General features: G+C 37.3%; 1 protein-coding gene across 5 annotated transcripts; it reads left to right on the top strand.

Moving 5' to 3' along the window:
- The first annotated feature begins 3,555 nt into the window (after positions 1-3,555).
- On the top strand, positions 3,556-17,936 carry brdt (bromodomain, testis-specific). 5 transcript variants are annotated; one of them, XM_018670004.2, is made up of 20 exons: positions 3,556-4,005; positions 7,361-7,627; positions 7,834-7,971; positions 8,233-8,371; positions 8,619-8,740; positions 9,311-9,661; positions 9,758-9,886; positions 10,465-10,662; positions 10,768-10,949; positions 11,046-11,335; positions 11,486-11,590; positions 11,688-11,861; positions 13,078-13,133; positions 13,222-13,402; positions 14,023-14,057; positions 15,451-15,511; positions 15,599-15,705; positions 16,331-16,524; positions 16,762-16,960; positions 17,052-17,936. In XM_018670004.2, exons 2-20 carry the CDS (start codon positions 7,436-7,438, stop codon positions 17,115-17,117), a joined length of 2,919 nt encoding a protein of 972 aa, XP_018525520.1. In that variant the 5' UTR covers positions 3,556-4,005; positions 7,361-7,435; the 3' UTR covers positions 17,118-17,936. The 5 variants fall into 5 exon arrangements, with proteins under 5 accessions (XP_018525520.1, XP_018525519.1, XP_018525518.1 ...); XM_018670003.2 differs by having other exon boundaries at positions 15,448-15,511; XM_018670002.2 differs by having other exon boundaries at positions 13,987-14,057.
- Positions 17,937-18,962: the final 1,026 nt, after the last annotated feature.

The raw sequence follows: 18,962 nt of genomic DNA, 5'->3' as shown, positions 1-18,962 counted from the left end.
TCATTTTTTGTAATACTGGATTTTATGGCCTAAATCATTACAGAAACTCATTTGAATGTAAAAACCAAACCACATGCCACTGGACCACTCCAAACATCTTCAGTTATTAAACTAAGTTATTAAACTCCTCATCTCTCTCAACATATGGTGCATATTAAGCATTAACATAGCAGGTGAAAAGCCTTCCAATAACAGATTCCTGTGTGATTCATGTGTCTATTGCAGTCAATTTTGAGTAAGCTTGTAAGTCAGACCCATCTCTATCAGTGCTATCCCCATCTGCTTTCAATGTATGTACACTTTCAAGTGCCTTCATGTGTACTGGAAAGTAGTTCTTAATTCATAATTCAGCATTGTACACATGCAGTAAACTGTATAATAAAACTGTAAGATATCTATCCCAGCCAGCCTACACACAGTGCACTCTAATCATTAGGTAAACACAAATATGTGGTTTCTGTTGCCCTCTTTTGGAAGCTTTTAATGACAGTTATCCTCAGACAAATAAGCCTGCCACATCTCTTATTACATATGCTTTATCAAAGAATTCATACAATTATAAATATACATGTTATCATAGCAGTAGTAGCATATTCTATTAGTAGTAGTTGCAGCAGCAGCAGAGTAAGTGTTCAGATCCTTTACATAAGTAAAAGCAGCAATATCACAACAGTAAAATACTCCATTGCAAGTATATGTATGCATTCAGAAGTAGAAGTAAAGATGTATTTGCAAATTAATTTACTTAGTGAGATGGAAGGAGCTCATGAAAGTATAAAAAATTACTGGGACAAGTTCCTGGTGCAGTGGTTAGCACTGTCACCTCACAGCAAGAAGGTTCAGGTTCAAACCCCAGTTTGCCCAGGTTTGCTGTGGAGTTTCCATGTTCTCCCTGTGCCTGCATGGGTTCTCTTCAGGTTCTCCAACTTCCTCCCTTGCAAAAGCATGCAGGTTAGGTTAACTGGTGACTCTGTTTGTTTTTATATGTTGGCCCTGTGATGGACTGGCAATCTGTACAGGGTGTACTCCATCTCTTGCCCACTGTCAGCTGGGATAGGCTCCAGACCTCCCGTAAACCTTAAGGATAAGTGGTATAGATAATAGATGGATGAAAGTTCCCTGTGGTTGTTCAAGGTGGAGCTAATTCTTACTACTTTATTTACTGTTGGGTCTTTTATTTACAGAAATGCATCAGATTTCATGAGATCACTGTAGGCTTTATGTGTAAAATCTTAATCTGAAAAGCAACAAGCAAGTACAGCTGTTAAATGGGCTGTAGTGGTATAAAAAGTAGAGAATATACTTCTGAAAAGTAGCAAGGTAGGTATTAACATTAAATTGAAATTCTTAAATATCTTAAACTACAAGTGCCTGAAATGTAAGTACAGTACCCAAGTAAATGTACTTAGTCACATTCCACCACTAAGTAGCAGAGGTAGTATATGTCAAACTATAGTTCCCTCACTTGTTTTGAGGAGTTTATATTTATTCATTGAAAAACAAATACCCCTTGTTACTCCTCACATTTGAAACATCAGGGGGCAGAGCCTTTTCCTCTATGACCTCCTCCCTTCTGAACAAGCTTCCTGCCATTGTCTGGGAAACAGACACTGTGTCAGTGTTTATGGTCTGATTCAAAACTCATTTAGGACATCTGACAATCTGACTGACCACACATTCCTTTCCCTTTCTAAACTTCCCTCAACTTTGTCTTTTGTATACTGCTTGTATTGCAGACTGCCACGTTATACATGCGCCTCATCTCCTCTAATTTATCTTTACTGCTCTCCACCTCCAAATTTGGATAAATAATTTACTGTTCTTGCTACAATATTACATTAAATATAGTTGGCAGACATATGTTGTATGATTTTTTAAGTCCTGCATTAAACATTTCAAAATGGAAGAGAAAATAAATATACACCAGTTATGTAGGACATGGCTGTAAAAAGTTATCACTTGTTTTTATCTCTATAAACAAACATTATATAGACTTTTTCTTTGCAAATATTTAGCCTGCCATTGAATTAATTGTATACTGTCCTTTAAACATTCAAAGGTGTACAGCTGCTTCTTTAATAAAACCATCGAACCCATTCCTTACGCAGTCTTCACAACTTCCTGTGTTTGCTTTGAGAAATAAAATAACATTGTGTCAAGATTAATATTTGTGCCCGTCTACACAAAGCTGCAGATAAGTCAGCTGATCACTTTTGGCTGTCATATGAACAAGTCACTAAACTTCCCTCACATTTCTGCCACTATGGCTTCCTCCTCAGTAAACTCTACATTTTAGCCCATGGCTCCATCTTGTGGGCAGAAAATATAAACTCATGAGCTAAAATATTGGCTGTTTTAAAGTGCAACTTAACTAAGCAATTTTGATACATTAATGTTTTCATTGTGATAAAAGAAAAATTGGGAAGCAGTCACAGCTATAAATAATTTTTGCAGCGTAGGCTGATCTTTGAAAAAGGTCTTTTTCATTTTAGAATATAAAAGTTAATTGAAAACTAAAAGATCAGAATTAAACATTTTAAGGAGCTCTGCATTGATGTTAACACCCCGACTACTGGCCTAAATATATTTATATATTTTGTTTTTATTCATGTCAAGGCTACAGGGCCTTAGACAAATACTAAAATCAAAAACAAAAACAAATTAACAAATTAAATTGTGATTAAAATGTCTCTTCTTGAAGAGTTTATTGACTGAGGATTTGTATGTGTCCTCATGAATGCAGTATTTCCCATCAAGCCTATAGCTGGTTCACCATACCTTGCATGTAGTAGCTATATAGAGCATGTGCTCCATAACATCCTTGGGTGAACATGTTTGATATTTATATTTCTAATTTGAGTAAAACTGTATTAAGGTTTAATTATGTTTCTTGATCCACCCTTTGAAACATTGTCATATTGGGGTATATACAAATGTCCTACACTTGAACTGATCTCACTATGTTTAATGCAAGTGCTAATCAGGACTTCTTATTTTGTATTTACATTATGTTCAATCATGAAGATAATAAAAGTAATACAGTCTGGATACAGACCATAGACTGTATATAAAAGTACAGGTGCAGACTCCTAGATCTGGCTGAGTTCTTCAAATTTCCACTTCACAGGAAGTAAAGTTATGTCTAGTTCAAGCGCTTCTGGTAAAGTTCATACTCGTTCCATTCATTGTAACAATATCGACACTTTCCAAAACAAAAACTCTTATTCTACCTTTTGGCATCTTATAATTTGGTTAATAATGTCATTTCCATTAAGCTTCTCCAGTTCCCTAAAACGTCTTCTATGCAATAGTGTTTCAAACCAATGAAATGTCACACAGGTCTTGCACTTGCTATCACTTGTACTTGCAACCTGAAAAAGAGGTACATAGTCCTATACAGCACCATAAAACTAATATAGTATGTATTCCTGATGGAGAGGGAACGCTAGCTTTTATGTGGTAAAATAAATGCCGGTTTTCCGCTTCTGTGTTAGCACTTGAAATCATCGCTCCGCCCAGTTTTTAGTTTTCCGCTCCCGTCGCTTCACAGACACATTACCTCTCTGTGAGCAGTCACAGAGCCACTACCTGTGAGCTGCCACAACCTCTTTTACAGGCGGATATTCAGTCAAGTGACTTTATTAGAGGATTGGTAACGTTGCATCTGTCACTCAGTATTCGCGTCGATTGACAATGCTCTTTAGAATCCTTCCGTGACATCGAGTTGCTATTTTGTTTTGAACAACTTAACAAAAATCTTTACCTTACTCTTTAAAGGTACAGTTAGCTAAGAATTTGCAGGAGACACAATTGGCACATTATTTGCATGAAAGAAAATTATTTCGAGCGCCTTGCTTTGCAGAAAAACGAACTGTAACACGTGTAAGTAATGTTTTGACCAATCAGTTCTGGAGGCCTGAGCTGAGGGGTATAAATTTGAGGCGGTTGCCGTAGAGACGTCTGCTACTGAAGAGTTGAACGCAAGAGCCTGTGAAATCTTTGAAGGTAATGCTAGCACGGTAAAGCTCGCCAAATGCCATGTTCGCCAAACGTAAACTTCTGATAAGGTAACTGATGTTTCGACTAGCTAATGAATCGATCAATAGCGAAAGTTGACTTTAGGCTGACATGGAGCTTATAATGTTAACATGTAACGCAACCACGATTTAACAGCAGAATGAAGCGTTAGCTGTGTTATCGCTAGCATAGCTAACTTAGCGTGAAGTGTTTGAAAAATGCACGATACGATGTGTCGACGTTGTTTCGATAGAGCTGCTCAGCTGGTGGAAAGGTGAAAATGACTGTCGTTAGTTGTTTAGTAGCGGCTGGCCGGCAGCTAGCAAGCCGGTTAAGATTCTCACGGCCAGACTCGTCTGGCAGTGCTAGCATTTTTCAAAATTGGTAGGCTACATACAGTGGAAAATGTTAGCTAATGATGCTGCGTGTGCTAATTTATCATTGCGTCAACTACATAATACGTTGAAGCCACGGAAATTTGAACGCGAAGTGCAGACAACTAGCTTCATGGCCGTCTCAGTCCTATCATGTTTCACAACACAGCCATGCTCTGAACAGACTGGAAGTGGCTAACGTTCTAAGTTAAACTAACCAGTGGGCGTGGCGGTGGCTTCACGTGTTGGCCCGAGTCCTGTCAACAGTGCGGCGTGCAGCCATGCGTGCAGTTCAAAACAATACATAACATTTCCCGAGTTAACAGATTGATCCGTAAATCGAGTGTCAGATTGATCTTTAAATTAACAAGCCTAATCTGCAGTGTCGTCTCAGTGTTTAACAAACCACTCGATTGTTGTAATCACTAGCTAGCCAAATGTTTAAAATACTGATATCCCAAATCAACGTCATTTTTAAGCACTAAACAGGAGGCGGGTAAAGCTGAGAGGTCGCTTTCAAACGGTGTGTAACATAACCACAGGACTGACAGAGTGACTGAAATCTGTTCAGGCTTAAATGCAGCCAGCCATACAATGTCAGACAGCAGTGTGTTTCTAGTAGTAGCTGTTAGTGTGAGTGTTTAACAGCTCCTTTCTCCTCGTTTGTAATTTAAATGTTATTCCAGACCAGGTTTTGTCATTTTATAACAGAATGCAACAGTTCATGCTTAGTTTAAACCAAATTGATTCAGAGCGTCTGTAATTGAACGTTTACTGTGGAATGGTTTTCTGTTGGTTGACTTCCATTGCAGCTGCCACAGAAGTTTTCATCGTTTTTGCTTGAATTCATATTTAATGGCACATATGCTGACCTTTTCACTTTCTTTGCTTAGTGCACTGTCCACAGTACTTATTTTTATGTCTCCAATATCTGTGATGAAGTCACTGCTTTGAGTGTGCTGAAGCTATCTTAATTACTAAAGAATCCCTCATTACAGTTTGATAACACAGGGTATTTTATGTTGTCATAAAGTCTGCCAAAACCACACATCATCACACAGTCATGTTAATGTATGCCTTTCTATCAGTCTAATCTATCAGGCTATTTTCCTTCATGCTGCCTGAAAAGGGTATTTTTGTCTGTATGGTCGAAGCAGGTTTGACTGGTAGTGGAGTTGTTTGTATTTACTACCATGATACTTTGGATTATTAGGCAGTAAGAGTTTTACAGTGGTCTAAGGATGATTTGGTTCATCTGGATGAATAGTTGTTTGTCAGACAGACAACCTGTGATCACCTTCACATGCCATGCTGTTACAATAGGACCATGACACATCTGAACTTTGTAATTTATTAAAGTCTACACCAGGTTATTATTTTCATTATACATTATCTACTGATTGTGTTATCAATTAACTGATTTATCATTTAGTCTAATCCCTTAACAGTTGTTGTTAGTGCCCCAAATAATAATAATTTGCTTTCCATACCAGTATCTGGCAATATACTACTTGAAATTCACCACTTTTACACCTACATGCACTCAACAGAAGGACCAAAGTAAGATACACTGGACTTCACTAAGTTTATTCATGTATCAAAGTGTTGTGTTCATTTGTCATTTTTAAAAAATAAAATAAAATACAACTAAAATAAACAGAACTTGCAATGTAAATTATTTGGGTTGGGTTACAGATGAAAAGAATTGGTATGTGAGACAGAAAAACTGTTTTAACATGCAGATCTAGGCAGGTTGTACTACTAGGCTGTTTGGATTATTACCACCTTATGTGTAAGCGCAGTTGCTTTTTTGACGGCACTTACAAGAATAAACCAATGGGCAATTTCAATTGTTTTAATATTTCATTGTTTAACAAAGATCTTGATTTTGTAAAGGGCAGGTGTAAGTTTATTACCAAATGTTATGTTTTTTCCTTGCAACTGTACAACAAGTTATATATACAAACAATCTTAAGTTTGATGACCCCTGCTCATATAGAAATACAGTGAGACAAATCTGTAGCTCAGTCCACCATTTTTTATGTAATTATAAGGGTAGTAGGCTCCCACAGTGGGGCATGATATATCCTCTCTTACTGTTTTAGTACTTTTCAAATACTAAGTGTCTCTAAGAAAGATTTATTTATTGTGCAATTTTGCTGAGCTAAAATGCTGACTGGTACAGTTTCTGAGATATGCTGTAGGTGGCAGTATTATTCAAGTTTTGGAGAGATTCCTGTCCATCCACTGTACTCTTCAGTATTGATTCCCATGACATTTGACCAGTGACATTTTGAATATGTCATTGTAAACAATTTTGACCATTATAATCACCAAGCTCTTTTGCCATGTCAGACAGGTGGAGATGTGTACTGACACTGCACATCTTGGGACATTTTTTCCCTCTTCATTTGATTTGTTCAAAGTATATGCAAACCCATCAGTAGGCAATTGGGGCATTACAACAGAGGATTGGTATGTAGCCAATCACATCCCACCTGCAGGCTCACTTATCACCAGTCTCAGTCTTTAACTGAATTATGCTCAGACTATACATCAGACTTTGCTGCTAAATGACTTGTTAAACAGTAGATTTGTTGGGGACTACTTTCAGCTGTGGACAGGGAATACTTGTTAGTAAGATCCCTTACTTGTGAGTTTTGATCTTTTTATATGATTCTTTCTTTGACAATAAGAAATATAGAATATCTCCAGACCTAAGCTTCACATCCACATATTGTGTTTAATGTTGAGTGGCAGGAGTATAAATGTATTAACAAATCAGTAACACTAAGATTAAATTTTTGTTCATATTCTTAAGGATGTTAGGAGCATAAAGGCAGTGTAATTTTCAGCACTTAAAGTAGTAAGAAGAAACTCACTGTTGTTTTTGTTTGTTTTTTTTTTTTCATGTCATTACTCAATGTTTTTACTGAAGCACTGAAAACTACTCTTCACTCCTTGTTTAGGAAAGCATGTGATGAGCACGAAGTTGCAGCAAAGCATACTCAAGTCAGTTTCCTTCCTCTTGGCCTTTGGACACCATGTCTGACATAAAAGCCTGTCCCACAGTGAGTGGAAATCCTCCTCCACCGGAGGTCATAAATCCCAAGAGACTTGGATGTGTAACCAATCAGCTACAGTATCTGGAGAAGGTGGTGATCAAAGCTTTATGGAGGCATCACTTTTCTTGGCCCTTTCGCCAGCCTGTTGATGCAGTAGCACTGCGTCTCCCTGTAAGTTGTAAAAATCTCACTGACAGATCAGTTGGAGAATCACAGCCTGACTGTAAATGTTTTTCTAAGGTTTTTAATCACAAGTTTTCTTCTTAGTGTTAAACTACAGTAACACACTTTATCTTGGTGGATTAAGTTCCATTAGACTACAGTCTGGGTAGGAAAGACTTTGGTGTATTAATGCAAGTGTCTTTGTTGTCTTTCAGGATTATTATACAATTATTACAAATCCTATGGATCTGGGCACTATTAAGAAGCGTCTTCAGAACAAGTATTACTCTCAAGCACTTGAATGTATACAAGACTTCAACACCATGTTTACAAACTGCTATGTGTACAATCGGGTAAGATAACATTATTTATTGTGCTGTTAACACACTAACGTATGTACAACTGCAAAGTGCATTACATAATGTTCACTGATTCCTCTGTGCAAATAAGGTAGTTCACATTCACCCACCAAGAATGCCAGATTGGCAGGTTATCACGGTGCTGAAGATTATTTTAAAGTTTTTGTGTAGTTTAGATAAGATTGTCATTAGGGCGCATGTTACATTTAGTGCTTTCACTTTATTATAGTATATACCATGCTTTTCTTTCCATAGCCTGGAGATGACATTGTTTTTATGGCACAGACCCTGGAGAAGCTTTTTTTGCAAAAGGTATCCCAAATGCCGAAGGAAGAGTGCCAAATTACAGAAATCACTACAAAGGAACCAGTGAAAGTGAGAAAGACCAATGCAGGTATATTGTGCAGATGCAGTCTAATATTACATATTAAATTTTTTGAAAATGGTACATTAGATTGTAGGGCTATATAAGTGGATTTTCATACATTTGTCCTATGTTATCATTTTTACAAATGAGAAATGAATACTGCAAACATCCATAAACACTGGTCATGTTTTCTGGACAGTAACTCTGCTGATTTAGCATCTAAAATTGAACCCAGTTCTGGAAAAATGCATTCACTATACCTCCTGTCATGCAGGTTCATTAAAGCAGAGATCCCTTGTGTCGGAAGTTGTTCTTCAACAGACGGTGACAGTCATCCCCCCTGATGTGCCTCAGTTCACCCCACCCATGCAACTCTCTGCACAAATTGATGCAACAGTAAGTATCTGAATGGCTTGCAAGCAGCTCACACATTACACAAACTGACTTTAATCAACTGTCTAAGACTGTGAAAACATACAGAAAAGAGGTTTGTTATTTTGGCTAGAGTGTTGCTATGATTGGGTACTATTTACGACTCAATTCTGAGGCTTGACTTGATATTCAAGTAAGAAAAAAATCAAAGCATGTTGACAGGAAAATCAAATCGTATTTTATCATAAATGCCTTTTTTCAGTTTTTATTAAAAAGTAAAATAAATGTTTTTACATCTGAGTTGCATTATTGTTAGCTAATTCTGTGGTGGTTGGACTGAAAACTTTGTGCTGCATTCATACCGTACAATACAATAAATGCTGTATCATGTTAAACTTTCTCTATTGTGTAGGAAAAAAGTGGCAGTATCTCATAAATAAATACTAATGTTAAATTACACTGCAAATTCTATTACCTTGAACCCAACTTTTAAATGTCAAGATGTAAAACAAATAGTGAATTCTTTATCCCACTGCATTGAGTAACTGATAAACTGATAAGATGTTTATGTTCAACCTTTTTCTAAATATTCAGATTAAAAAAGGTTTTAAGAGGAAAGCAAATCCCACAACCTCTACCACCTCAGCAATCACCAGCAGTGAGGCATCCCCTGCTGATGAGCATTCAGCACCTTGTGCATTACTCTACAGGAGAGGCAGCGGCAGGCCCATCAAACCTCCTAAGAAAGACTTGCCTGCCTTTGAGGGCAAGAAGGCCAGACTGTCTGAGCCACTCAGGTACTGCAGTGATATCCTGAAGGAGATGCTCTCAAAGAGGCACTATGCATATGCATGGCCCTTTTATACCCCTGTTGATGCAGTTGCTTTGGGTTTGCACGACTATCATGACGTCATCGCGCAGCCTATGGACCTGAGCACCATCAGGGTAAAACGATTATGATGATGATCAATTGGAGCGCACGTGAATATTATTTTCAGATGTCAGATCAGTTTTCCTGATATAAACTGTTTTTCTCTCCAGAAAAAAATGGATCAACGAGACTATGCAAATGCAAAAGAATTTGCTGCTGATGTACGACTGATGTTCTCCAACTGTTACAAATACAACCCACCTTCGCATGAGGTGGTCTACATGGCAAGGAAACTCCAGGTATAAATGTATTTATTCATTTATTTCTTTGTTTGTTGTCCTACCAAATCAGTAAGGCGATACTCAGAGGTACCCTGCACAGTATTTGTTCAAGTCACTTGTCTTTATTCTCACAGTTTCTCAAAAAAAAAAAAATGCATTGTGCGTATCCATAATGGCTATTAAACGTGTTGAAGCTTCCTCATAAAACATGTACAAAAATCATTTTTGGAAGAATTTGAAACCTCCATGTTGGCTTATAGTAGTGAGCATTTTATTACATTTTAATGGGGAAACTGCCTCTGTTCTCTTAGCTTATCTATGCACTCTGTCAGTTTAGATGTCATTAAGTGAATGTGGTCATTGGTGTTTATATGTTTGATTTTTGTAAAGCTGGCATACCTGAACACAAAGGGTTATAATAAAGAGAGGATGATGAATGGTTTGGGCTTTATATAACAAATATTGTAAAATTAGAAAATGGATTGACATGCTGATGTACCATGTAGGCTGACTTGGGTCATCCCTGAGTTGACCTATCAGCATTAACATTATAATGTCTATTAATGCTATAAAAACATTTGTGTTTTAATCAACAGGACATTTTTGAGGCTCGTTACCTGAAGGTTCCCCAAGAACCAGAGGTTTGCTCCATACCTCGTCAGCGAGCCATCATGGGAAAAGGAGACAGAATTGGCAGTCTGTCAACCTCAGCAAGTTCTGAAAGTGAAAGTTCCTCTGAGGCCGACAGTTCATCAGAAGAGGTGGCCATGCAGCTGGCCAACCTAGAGGAGCGGGTAGGTATTGTACCTTCCAGTAATGGTACAAATGGCTTTTGAGGAGTTATTCACTTCACTTCAGTTCATTTCACCTAATTGTCTCACTAATTGTTGACTTTTCAGTTAAAAGCTGTCAGTGATCAGCTGAAGAGACTTAGCCAAGACCCCCTGATGAAACCAAAGAAAAAAGACAAGTTGAAAAAGGAAAAAAGATCTAAAGAAAAGGATATTGCTTGGCTAAAATCCAAATCTTCAAAGTACAAAACCATTGTAGAAAAAAACATCAACAGCAAGGGCTCTACTTTGTGAGTGATCATTTCATATGGTTTATATTTTATAATAAGTAATGGTGAACTGAGTATGCTACAATATGCGCTGTGGATAATATGTTGTTTGTCTAGGCACAGCAACAGACACAGTATTCACACCATGCCAATGGAATGTGAGGATGATGTCCCATCAATACCAATGACTTACCAGGAGAAGAAGCAGTTGAAATTGGACATTGACAAGCTGCCTGGTGACAAACTGGGCAAGTTGGTGAACATCATCCATGCCAGGGAGTCTTGTCTGCGTGATTCCACTCTAGAGGAGATTGAGGTTGACTTTGAGATGCTCAAGCCTTCCACACTGAGAGCCCTGCAGAGGTTTGTTGCAATATGTCTGAGGAGATGCAGCAAGAACATTAGCAGTAAGTACTACTCAGTCCTGCCTTGCTACAACTTTCCTCCATCACTATGTACAGCTCTTTTTACTCTTAGGATGTAGTTGGTAGGATTAAGGCTTTTGTAATTTACCTTTACTTTGAGAATGTAAGTTTATCATCTCTTCTGTCCTGCAGAGAAAAAGATTATAAAGCAAGATAAAGCTGGAGAGCTAAAGGATTCTAAAAGACCTACAGTTGACAGTAAAGAGCAGCACTTCACTAAGAAAAAAAAGGCAGTAGGTAAGACCTGAAATTCATTCACACTGTAATCATCACAATTATGCTTCCATGCGTGAGGCACTGAGCATAAAAATTATTTGCCTTTTTTCACTAACAGAAAAATTTATGGCATCTCCTGACCTCAGCTGTCCATCACGCCTCAGTGATAGCAGCAGCAGCAGCAGCTCCTCATGCAGCTCTGATAGCAGCAGCAGCTCGTCACCCAGCTCTGACAGCAGCTGCAATAGTAGTAGTCATTCTAGCACTTCTGATAGCAGTGACTCTGAATCAGGTTAGCTGCTCTCCTCAGCATTCTGCCCTCATCTACCTTTGCTTTACCCCTACCTCCTCTCCTCTCTATGGGCATGATTCACCTGGGTGCCTTACTACTATATTTCAAACCCTATTTCTGCTGGTTGCACACCAAGTATTAAATTGTTTTATATGTTTGCACATTCATCAGGTGTTTGATCTTTGTGTTTATTTTCCACACTTTTTATAATCTGTTTACATGGAAGACAGATTATCCCAAAGACATCTGAGATTACTATAGTGAAATATTTAACAGGGTGGTGGACATTCTTTTATGCCTCATTTAGTGGAACAAATGTGACAAAAAAAAAAAAAAAATGAGTATAATAGTATCAGGCTGATGAGTAATGTTTTACTGCCAAGTTTGCTGCACCTCTTCTCACTCAGCATCACAGATGGATTTGACTGGGTGTGGTCAGAGGTGTGCTCACATTATGGACAATTCTACACCACAGCAAGATGCAAAATTTAAATAGTGAAGGTCATCAAAAACAAGATTTACAGCTACTGTTACTTGCACTTAAGCAAGTGTTTACCGAAGATGGTCCATGCTCCTTATGAACGCATTTCACTGTTTTTTTGCTTTGCGCAGAATGTTAATGCTGTCCTTTCCTCCAAAATGGCTACCTCTAACCACTTTTTTCCCTCTATTCTATATTCCCTCAATGCCAGTAAAACATTTAAAATCTGTTATTGTAGTGCAGTGACCCACTGATATGCAGTCACTGCTCTTGTCATAGAAACTGTTCCAACATGGAGGAAAGCAATGCATTTCAAATATTTTGTGTAAGACCTCTAATGTATGATATTAACATAATTACATAAAACAGACATCATAATTTTGGTCACGTTAGGATGTGGCTGTGTGTACAGGTGAGTGGTGGTGTACTGAAAATTAAATGATTAACAGATGGTTTATGCACAAAAGTGTCCATGTAAGTCCATATTAAATAGAGGATTGAGGGAATTGTCAATCAGCGTTTACCTTTTTATGTTCTTTGGTGTTTGTAAATAGTTGATTTTTAGAAAATGTTGTGAAATGCTAATCATTACAAATTATTTGGTTCTTTTGTGAAGAGGTGTTGCAAGATTTAACTGTCATGTTATATTTATATCTTCTACATCACAGTTTTGAGGGGAAGAGGTCTGATGCCCTCCTCTGTCGAGTGTGAATTATTAATGTGCATGTTTTTCAGTGCCAAAAACAAAGAAGCAGAAAAGCAAAGAATCTTGCCACAAGATTAAGACAAAGGTAAATACATTCACTGTTTGCTTGGAAAGATTCGTTGTGAGATAGCCTTGCAGGTTATAATGAAAAGTAAGACTAATTTCTTCTTAAGTCAAAGGTCACAAGTGCTGCTCGTAGTAAGCAGATATCAGAGACAAAAGATTTGACAAAAGCCATGGTGAAGACTTGTCAGCCTCCCCCTGCTCCGCAGTCCTCTGTAGCAGAAACTAATGGCCACCCAACACATCGTACTACAGACCAGACCTGTGATGAGCTGACTATATCACCTCCAGGTAATTCTTATGTCTATTATTTTTGTCTCTCAACTAAGAGAATTAAGATTGATCAAAAACATGTAAGTTAATTTCACTTACAGCAATTTAAAGTATCTTTCTGTTAAAATTATGATTTTCATTGAGGAAATGTGAGACAGTCAGCCATGGGCATGGAAAACTTGGGTCAGCCTTTGCTTCATCTTAATATTAGTGTAAATGAATATACTATTATTTCTTTATGATGAAGTGAAAGCCTTTGAGAAAGTTCAAATGTCCATTTAGATTTTTTTTTTTTTATTTTGCGTTATTTGCTCATTTTTGCATAGAGGCCTCTTCAGTAACCTTTTGAGACACATCAGCCTCAAATATCTCCACTGCCGATGGCAACACATCAATACAACAATAGTACAACAGTAGCTCCATTTTTCCTGGTTTTATGTCATTTGTTGTGTTTCAAATAAGCTCTATGTCATGTTGCCTCTTGCTACCTTCTGTTGCTTTTACTATACACTGCCTTCCGTATGTTTGTATAAACCTGCAGTAGTTCCTTAACTCTCAAGTAACTGTGTTGAAGATCTGTCCTGTCATTTACTGTTTGCCAGATTTGTCTGCTCTTTTGTCCCCTATGGCATCTCCAGGAGTTCTGCTGGACTGGGCTGCTGCTAGATTTGAGGTACATCTGATTGGAGAAAAAGAAAAGAACTCCACACACACTGTTGGCTTTGATTGTTAAAGGATAACTTTTTATATTATGTGACACACTTGAGGTGTCTTCTTAAGATGAATCTTGTTATAGACTGTTGGCTTTGAACTGTGCCTTTAATTAGACAGGCCAGGATGTATTAATAACATCACACAAGTTGCATTTAGAGAGGACTCTTAAGTACAGCCAGCAACAAAAAGTTGGGAAAAAAAACCCATCAGTTCATTGTTTTGCTGTATTACATTAGATCATCAGAAATCTTGAGATTTAATGCAGTTATCTTGCATTTTCCAGATGGAGTATAGTTCAGGAAAGCAGGGACCCTGTACATACTGTATAATATTTAAATGGTCTGAATCAAAAGTGCATGTGCTGCCTTGCTGCTATTTTTCTGGTTTTGGTCAAATGAGTAGTGCTTAAATGGAAGCTCCGGCAGTTTAGTATTGCATTCCCATAGTGTTGGAGGATGCTCAAATTACTGATATATAAAAATAATTAAAACTGCAGAGGCAAAGTTATCTTGAATTTTAGTCCTTTTTATGCTCGAGCTCATGAAAAACAGAATCCTACAATTTCCACACAACTCAAGAACATGTTTTTGTGACACTCATGTCTGTCATTTTCTACGTCCTGCACTTTGTAATGCAGGCTATCTTTGTCTTGAGCTGTTCTATAGGATTAGATGTGCAGGACTAATAAAGTCTTCCTATTTTTTTCAGTTAGTCAGTTAGTTATTGGCATGCATCTTACGTTATATTTACTGTATTGCATTATATTACTTTCATTTCAATGACTTGAAAAAATTAAATTGTATTTTAATGTATTAATGTCAACAAATTTAGCCCATCAGTTTCAGTCATTTATTATTATTTTTTAACAAATGAAACTAAGGTCCAAAAGTAATTTTGTCTATTGTATCAATTCATTATACCATACTGTTCTCACAATTTTCTGTCAAGGCATTTACATGCATATGTTTTGTACAGCAATAACATTGTTGCTACTTTGGAATGGAGTATTTTCAATTAATTGCTGCTTTGGTATTAACCATTTAAGTTGCTCTGAACCCCAGTTTGAAAAGCAGTGTTTTGCTGCCCTCTGGATTATTTCAGGCCTATTTCACCCATTAACCAGACCTAGCATCACTGATTGATGTGGTTGGTTGTAGTTAGAAAGGTGTTCTGTTGCACCTGTACCCACATCCAAAAGTGATGTCATGGGGTCTAGAGTGCACCCATACATCACTGTAGCAATGTGAGAAGTTAAACCACGAGAGGTCTGCAAAAACAAAATTTTTATGGGGTGTTAAATTACTCTATAGGCGTGATTTTAAATGTTGAAACTAAATCTGATCTTTCAGCAGGGCCCAGTGCTGTCCCCTCTGACAGAGAGCCCACTGCAATCCAAAGATGAGACAACGTCCAGTAAGTCACTCGTAGACCCTTACTTCAGTCTCTTTTTACATTAAAAATACTTTAGCAGAACATGAATTTGTAAAGTGATTATCCCAGATTTCAGATACACAGAGGATGTCCTTGACAGTCACTTGACTAATGTGCCTTACACCAACCCAGCAAGTAAAACTGCTGAAGAGGAAAAACCCCAAATTCCCAGAAAGGTTAGCACTTTTTAATTTAGTTTACTACTACAGATAAGAAATATTCTTTCTGACTTGTTGAAGAATGATTCTGCAGATCAGGATACACTGACAAGGATTCAGTTAAACTTTAGGACTAAAGTGGAGTTTTATTTAAATTATATCTGTCACACTTTTTGAAATTAAACTTTAGTTAAGTAAGACCAATTGACTGATCATTCATTTAAAAAATGAATTGGGCAACTATTGAAAAAAAAAAAAAAAAAAAATATATATATATATATATATATATATATATATAAATCAAAACACTACTTTACAATATAGTATTTTTTATTGCAAATTGGGCAATATATTATTTTTTTTAAATCAAAATATTGGGCCACATATTTCTAATTATTTATGTTTAATTTATTATATAATTTGAAAATAGTGCATATACTATGTATTTTGATTAACTTCAGACTTACCTCATACAATTTATCTTTCCACCACTAGAGGGCATCAAAGTATTATCCATGACAACTAATGCAATTGATGTTTTTCTCCCAACTAGTGGCCAAAAATGAAACACAGGTTTAAAGTTGATCCATGTTGGTGCTGCCTTCTGTAAATGTAAATTAATATAGTGATTTGTCCTGTTTAGGACATTATTCTGAAAAATGCTGAGTCATGGGCGAGACTGGTGAGACAGTCACTCACTCCAACTGCAGTCAAATCCTCAAAGGAGAGCTTCCAGCATTTCCGTAAGGCTGCCATAGAAAAGGAGGAACGTGAAAAAGCTCTTAAGAAGAGACAGTTTGAAGAAAATAGGGAGAGCGAGGCTCCTGAAAAGAGCAGGTATTCTCACATTAACAGCAACTGCAACAAATGTGTTTCTGAATTTTTCTTCATTCAATTTCTCAAGCTAAATTTACTGCCCTCACAAAAAGATACAAAGACTACACTGCATGATTCAGTGTTCAAATCAGATTCATTCAGATTCAACTGATAATCCAAAGTAGTATTTCTCTCCAGAAGCTTGATAACTGATTTAAAGAGCGCAACTTCCAAGTAACAAGGACATTTTCCATCCAGCCTGGCAGAACAAAACCCACAACCTGTTAAAGAGGATCCTGATTCACCAGAGAACACTTGCACAGACGTTACCTTTGATGCTCTCAAAGATGATGAGCAACAAAAGGCAAAGTCTCCCAAGGAACCACAGCCTCTGTCAGTAGATAAAGAAAGAGAGGTGGCCCGCAAAAAGGAACAAGAGCGTCGCAGGCGAGAGGCTGTGAGTACCTTTTGTCCATGTTTTAGTGTAACATTTGTGGTATTGTTAAAAAGGCATTTTGACAGGTGTATATTTTTCTCTCTCTTTTTAGATGTCTGGTATTGACATGACTATGCAGCGGGACATCATGACTTCATTTGAGCTCAACCTGGACTAAAAATTAACTGGGATTTACTTGAAAAGTGTGTCCTTTGTGCAAGACTTCTGAGTGTCATTTCACATTGGCTAATGGTGGGGGAAAACATTAAAGAAAATATGAATGTGTCTTGCCCTTAAATTGTATTTGAAATGGTTGTTAAATGTCTGCACTGATGCACTCTTAAATTTGTGGTGATTGGGGTGAAGCATGTGAAGCATGCATGTTTTTCTGTTCTTTTCACATTTGGTCGAGTCCTCTTACAGCTGACAGTTGTGTATGACAGACTAATTAATGCACCCATACTGCAGTTAAAATACTACACTGTTGTCTTGATTTCTGAAATGTGCAGTGTTGTTTTGTTCTTGTGTTTAGATTATCCCAGTTAACAAACCCTAACCACCATGCCTCAGTCAAACCTGACTCAAAAATATGTTGAATGTAGACAAAACACTGGTTTATATGTCCAAGTTACACACAGAAGTCCTGTGACTTCTTTTTCTTTATAAAACATTTTTGCACAAAAGAAAAATGTATGTTTTGAACAGAGATTGGAGCTGTAGTTCTCACCAGTGTTTCCAATGTGGGACTGATTTAATAATCTCAGTTCCCCATTTGCTTGACTACTTGAAAATGCCATACATTGTGTTAACTGGATATGCACTGCACTTTGTTGTTCATACAGTTCTGGCTGTTCCAAAGTTGTTTTTGGACGTTATCAGCATATTCTGTATTTTACAGTCTGTATATGCCAGTATAAATAAGAATTTCTTTCTCTCTTTTTTTCTTTTTTACTCAAAATAATAAAGCTATTTTCACTAAGCAATTTACATCACCTCATCACTGCATCTAGTTATAATTGCAGTGTAGTGCAGACTATGAATTGTGCATCATGTTTAGAGAATTGTGGAACTGATTTCATGTATAAAGAAGTTTGATCATTTCACTTCAGAGTGGAAATAATGGCTACTAATTTTGTCCAGGCAACCATCTCCTGCATGTCCTAGAGGCTAATCCTATGAGTGTGCACTTTTCTCCTTTCAGACTACAGCAGTATCCTTCAGGTCAGTGGTTTTGGTGGAAAGAACAGCCTAATTTATAGGCTCATACAATTGTTTAGTTGTTTCCATCCCTTGGAACCTTTGCCTCATACCCCATGTACTAACCCCCAGTAACTTAGACACAAAACACTAGTACTCTAATGTCAGCTTGCCCTGTTTCCCTGCTTTAATCGCTTGAATATTAGAGGTTCAAAAATATACAACTGCCTACCATTTAACTGTGTTGTAGGCATTAATGAACTAGTCACTGTTAAGAGAGGAGGATTTAAAAGATAATGCCAGGAATAGATTTTATTTATCAATTAACCTCATACATGTAATGCAATAAACAGAAAACTAGATTAAATCAGTATTTGGTGTGACCACCCTGTGCCTTTAAAGGAGCACCAATTCTCCTTCGCTTGCCCATGGTTTTTCAAGGTACTTTGCAGGTAGGTTGTTTGGAATCAGTTCTGTGGTTTTGGGCTGTCTCAACTGTTTCTGTCTCTTTGTAATCCTAGACTGACTCTGTGATGTTAAGATCAGGGCTCTGTTGGGACCATATAATTTACACCTTACTCCGGGAGAGGAGGACAGCAGCAGGTGATAAGTAAAGGTGAGGAACTTTGTGGGATCGTGAAAAATATTTCTCATCAGTGTGTCTCATATTTTAGATAAATGTAGTTTTAGGTTTCATTCATTTGTTTGGGACGTGGGCATTTATGATGACTGTAGTGGTACTGTTCTCAATTTCAACCATAGCTAACAGCTGCTTTGGTTTTCATATACAAAGCTGTTGAAGCCAATACTTAAACAATTTACATCA

This window comes from Lates calcarifer, linkage group LG17 (genome assembly GCF_001640805.2).
Source record: "Lates calcarifer isolate ASB-BC8 linkage group LG17, TLL_Latcal_v3, whole genome shotgun sequence".
Lineage (NCBI taxonomy): Eukaryota > Metazoa > Chordata > Actinopteri > Centropomidae > Lates > Lates calcarifer.
This window is presented reverse-complemented; position numbering and strand designations above follow the sequence as displayed.

Coding starts and splice junctions, on each gene's coding strand:
- brdt (XM_018670000.2), top strand. CDS start 7,436: ATGTCTGACATAAAAGCCTGTCCCACAGTGAGTGGAAATCCTCCTCCA. Junction 11,336..11,485: donor ATGCAGCAAGAACATTAGCA/GTAAGTACTACT, acceptor TCTGTCCTGCAG/AGAAAAAGATTATAAAGCAA. Junction 15,512..15,598: donor CAAAGATGAGACAACGTCCA/GTAAGTCACTCG, acceptor TGATTATCCCAG/ATTTCAGATACACAGAGGAT.